The 4,694-nt window shown below is 48.7% G+C and overlaps 2 protein-coding genes across 2 annotated transcripts in view; both read right to left on the bottom strand.

Moving 5' to 3' along the window:
• LOC103922890 (DNA-directed RNA polymerases I and III subunit RPAC1-like) overlaps positions 1-266 on the bottom strand; it is a 2,396-nt gene extending 2,130 nt beyond the window's left edge. The window contains exon 1 of the mRNA XM_009331105.1: positions 239-266. Within this exon, the coding sequence (XP_009329380.1) occupies positions 239-266 (28 nt within the window). The remainder of the gene's footprint in view (positions 1-238) is intronic.
• A 1,538-nt stretch (positions 267-1,804) lies between these two features.
• Positions 1,805-4,222, bottom strand: LOC103922889 (DNA-directed RNA polymerases I and III subunit RPAC1-like). Its single transcript, XM_009331104.1, has 6 exons — positions 4,069-4,222; positions 3,830-3,949; positions 3,473-3,625; positions 3,152-3,301; positions 2,465-2,581; positions 1,805-2,121 (listed from the first exon to the last, which is right to left on the bottom strand). The coding sequence occupies exons 1-6, from the start codon at positions 4,220-4,222 to the stop codon at positions 2,003-2,005; spliced, it is 813 nt and encodes a 270-aa protein (XP_009329379.1). The 3' UTR covers positions 1,805-2,002.
• Between the last annotated feature and the right edge of the window lie 472 nt (positions 4,223-4,694).

Here is a 4,694-nt window from a genome sequence, read left to right as displayed (position 1 = left end):
GCTCTACCCAGACCGCCTTCCTAAGGACTGTTCAGCACTCCTTATCCCAGCTACCAAAACAGGAGCACCTTTGCTGGTGGTCAACATACATTATCAGGGAGGGGATGAACCAATCCAGACTACGTAATTAAATTAGAAGGCAAGGGGAAAATTATATTTTAAAGTATTCATACGTCACAGCTGGTTTATATTAATTCCACAACAGCCGCTAGGTCCCAGTTCACAGCTTGAGGGGTACGTATTGCCAAAGCGAAACCCTTTGGCATGGCTATTCCAGGGCACGTCCCATAAGCAATATGGGAAATAGGCAAAGCAATAGCAGAGAAAGGCGCATGTGCTACTGAAGTAGGCTCCAAGCCCAACCCTAGCTATTGCTGGGAGGAGCAACATCTTGTGGTAGTACTGTAGTTTAGCCGTAACTCTCAGCTGACCTTTTCAGTAACACAGGAAGGTGATGTAGCTATTGCCTTTGGTGTGTCCCCCTCACCTGATGAAGGTTGCACGAAAGGTCTCTCTTACAACAAAAGCAGAAGCCTTCAAAGACGTGGGCCTGAGCAGCGTCACTGTAAGAAGTTTTTGTCACAAAACCTTTTCCCAAGGTCCCAGCTGTAATCCAGCTCATTGCGGAAGCTGCTTCAGCTTGAAAATCCTATTTTTCAAATGGGATTAACACCTAAAGGATGTTTACAGTACAAGTAACTATAGCCCAGTGCAACAGGTAGAGAAAAAGTGCGATTTGCTACACTAAATTCTGTCATTGTAGTGAGGATTGACAAGCAACTGGGACAGACCAGTCCTCCCAGCCATTCCCTGAAGTTCCAGATCCTTCATCAGCTCGTCAAGAGACCTACCCGCTGCTGACTAACAGTAGTGCTCACCACTGAGACTAACTTGCAAGTTCTCCCAGGCTTCCCTGGGTGGAGACAGGCCTTTGACTGTCACTTGCCCTCCACCATCCAGTTCTGCTCCAAGGTCAGCCCAAAGTACGTTCAGCCACTGAAAGGGAGAACAGAATAGTCAAATCCAACACCTGGGAAGAAATGCCTTACCTTGAGCTATTTAAGAAGGGAGTGCCAGTCCTTACAGAGCATGTTTTTAAACCCCACCTTTGCACAGAGAAGCCCAGTGCTATATCATAGAATGTTTTGGGCTGGAAGGGACGGTCAAAGACCATCTAGTCCAACCCCCCTGCTGTGGGCAGGGACAGCTTTCACTAGGTCAGGTTGCTCAAAGCCCAGTCCAACCTGACCTTCAACACTTCCAGGGATGGTGCACCCACAACTTCCCTGGGCAACCTGTTCCAGCATCTCACCACCACCCTCATCTTTAAAAAAGGGCGTATGTCCAATCTAAGTCTACCCCCTTTCAGTTTAAAACCCTTGCCCCTTGTCTTGTCACTACAGGCCCTGGTAAAAAGGCTTTCTCCACATCCTCTTTATATACTGCAAGGCCACAATAAGGTCTCCCTGGAGCCTTCTCTTCTCCAGGCTGAGCAAACCAAACTCTGTCAGCCTTTCTTCATCAGAGAGGTGTTACAGCCCTCTGGCAGTACAGGCTTTTATCTACCACATCATTAACTACGTGGAGCTGGTTTGAGACACCTGCAAAACAGACCTGCACCGATACTGACTTGTTAAATCTCACTGACCTGCTGCGAAGTGTTTTACTACACTGCCTTATCAGTCCTTTTCATATACTGCATGCAATCTAAAATAAATGCTATTACTCATCTTTAGACCCGCTGCCACTTTCTTCTCTGTGTATTATGGTCTCGCAATTGTGAACAGCACAGAAGGAGACAGCTGTAAAGAAAAGCCTTTATTTTAGTGCATCTCCTCCCTGAGGCTCATTGCCAACAGAAGACAAATCCAAAGAGACAGTCCTAGGACTCTTAACAAGCCCATCTCAAACCTCTTGCCTACAGAAGAGGCATCACCCCTGCAGGCAGGTGCAGGAAGCCCAGAACAGCAGTGCAGGAACACGCTTCCCAGCTACAGCCCGGTCACTCCATAGGCACAGAGTCCAGCTCATTCAGGAAGCGCTGACACTTTCCCATCAGGATCTTGATGGCTTCGCTCACCAGCACATCTGGAGGCAAGATACCCGTCGACTCCACTGAAACTGCAGAGCCACAAGTCAGCACAGCCACTACGCAGCTTCAGCCTACACCTGGCTCCAGCATTTCTGTCCCATGTCTTCCCTTACACCGCACTTCTGACAAGCCAGATCTTCACAGCCAGAGGAGAAGAGGTTACATTTGCTGGCAGGAAGCACAAACACATTCAATCCCAAAGCAACACCAAACCACAACCTCGGTAGTTACCCACTGGAATATGAACGTATGAAGGCTGATGATGTGGGGGTAAGGGGGAGGCAGAGACCCAGTCATACATGCTGGCCAGTCTCTGTTTGTTTACACAAACCACAGCAGGGCTCTACGTTCTGTGGAAAATGGGGCACTTACAGATGTAATGGTTTCGCACTCTTGCCAAGCGCACAAGGTTTTTCAGACTCTCATGACGGAAAACTTCTCTGCTGAACGTGTCCAACCGTGCGTTGGCTACTCTTGCCACCTTTTTTCCTAAAGGGGAAAAGATGAAACGAGATGGGCACCTGTAGCAGATGGGTGCCTTGTGGTCATGGCAGGTGCTTACCCCTCAAACATGCACTCCCCCATCAGCAAAAGCAGCAAAGCCACAAATATAAAGAATTAGCACATCCCCAACATGAAACTCCAACCTGATAGAACTGGTGTTCTTGAACAGTTTCAACCCAAACACAAAGCTTGTATGTACCCTTGGGCAGGACACAAGAAGTCTTCTCCGCGCTCAGCTGCTGGAAAGAGCAAGCTCACTACCCAGTCTTACAGACAACTGAACAGTACTGGAAGCTGCAGCCAGCGGCTGCAGGGCTCTGTGGGCAGGCACCTAATGCCTCAGCATTTCAGGGAGATCCCAGTTCATCACCCAACACACCTGCATGTGACAGCCACTCATCCATAAAACCAGGCTCAGAATAGCATGCACAGTTTCTCATCGGCAAGACAACATCACAACGTGGTTTTGTCTCTGCAAGGTTTGGCTCTAGTCTCTAATCAGTCTCTGCTAAGGCTTGTAAGGAAAAAGGCACTTTAGAGCAGGAAAAAAAATACCCTTGATGTTCTGGATCTCAATGACTCCAGGGGAAAAGCACTTCTGCAACATCTCAGCTGCCTCATCCTCAATAGGCTGCAGGAGAGTAATGTCAGGAAGCAGTCGATAACTAGCCGTGGCCACGGGAGAAAACTTCGCATGGTCTTTACCTGCATGAAGAGTTAAGGATGAGGGCAGGCCTCAGGGAGCAAGAGCGCGAGGATGCCGGGGCCTAAAGTTCCAGGGGGAAGGCCAGTTGTCCACCCTTCCCCTTCACAGAGCTGTGCCCTAGTCCAAGCACTCGCACTCCTCCTCCTGCTGCCCCAGGACCCACGACTCACCTATACCCTTGACACAGTGCATAAGCACATCTGTTTCCTGGCCAGGTCGCAACAGTGCAATGAGGATGTCATCGTGAACAGGTCGGAAGTCAGCGTCTGGAAAGAGGTCTGTCTGATTCCCCAGGGGCACCCACGTCATATGTTTACTGTACACTGCGAAGAGAAGCCACAAGCATCAGCCAGCTGCTGTCTCAAAACAGGTTGCTGACCTGTACAGGATTGGAGATGGCAAAAAGTAAGTTCAGCAGAATGAGGGAATCGGCTCTCTCTGCTCACAGGGCTGAGAGAACAGACGAAATCCTGCCTCCCAAGACCAAAAAAGAAAAAAACAGCACCTATTTTTAGGAGAGATCTCACCTTTGTGATTGAAATATAGTTCATTAGGATCAGATGATTCTTTGGCTGCCTGAGGGTTTCGGCTGCATTTTATTTTCAGCTGGAACTGCAGAGTATCAATTTCTGTGCCTTCTTCATCTCCTGGGAAGGGGAGAACAGCGTGAGCCTCTATGGAGTCACACTTCTGCTCAGTTTACGTGACCCTGATTTCCTGCTTCAGGGGAAACTGTCAATATTTCTATTTGATCCAAGACTCTCACCTTGGTTTCTATATTCGAAGAGGCGAGGGTCAGCTCGGATAGGGATGAGGCCCAAGCGATGAGCCAGAATTTCATCCTGCACAATGGATGTGTTGTTGTACACAAAGACTTTCTCTACAGCCATCGTTGGCACCTCAGGGAGACAATGGATCATAGAATCATAGAATCATTAAGGTTGGAAGAGACCTCCAAGATCATCGAGTCCAACCGCCAACCCAACACCACCATGCCTACTAAAGTCAGCATAAGATGACAGTTGAACTAATGCCAACAGAATACCCATCTAGAGTGTCTCTTCTCTCCCATAAATAATTGCCCTACGGACTCTTTTCAGTGGCATTTCTGCCAAACCAGGCTGCCCAATATGGCCTTACACCCAATATACCCCCTTCCCCGTTTGGTTTTTTTTTCAAACAAATAATTTAAACAAATGATCACGAGAAGCGAAGGGCAGGCTGATCCACAGACACTACCAACAGCACCCTTAAGAGCAACAAGCGCTATTGCTCATGCTGCTAAGGCCCTAACTCCCTCTGGGCTCCTGACACGCGTGCAGAAGGAATTTGCCCTTCTCTTCCAAACCCAGAAGCTGTCTGCAAGGGCCGACATAAGGCAGGACCCTCCCC

This window comes from Pygoscelis adeliae, unplaced genomic scaffold, assembly GCF_000699105.1.
Source record: "Pygoscelis adeliae isolate BGI_AS28 unplaced genomic scaffold, ASM69910v1 Scaffold218, whole genome shotgun sequence".
Lineage (NCBI taxonomy): Eukaryota > Metazoa > Chordata > Aves > Sphenisciformes > Spheniscidae > Pygoscelis > Pygoscelis adeliae.
This window is presented reverse-complemented; position numbering and strand designations above follow the sequence as displayed.

Bases quoted from the DNA above. Each gene is read 5' to 3' on its own strand.
- LOC103922889 (XM_009331104.1), bottom strand. From the start codon at position 4,222: ATGATCCATTGTCTCCCTGAGGTGCCAACGATGGCTGTAGAGAAAGTC. The intron at 3,950-4,068 runs GTGAGAGTCTTG...TCCCCTTCCCAG, and splicing joins CTTCGAATATAGAAACCAAG to GAGATGAAGAAGGCACAGAA. The intron at 2,122-2,464 runs GTAAGTGCCCCA...GTGGCTCTGCAG, and splicing joins AGTGCGAAACCATTACATCT to TTTCAGTGGAGTCGACGGGT.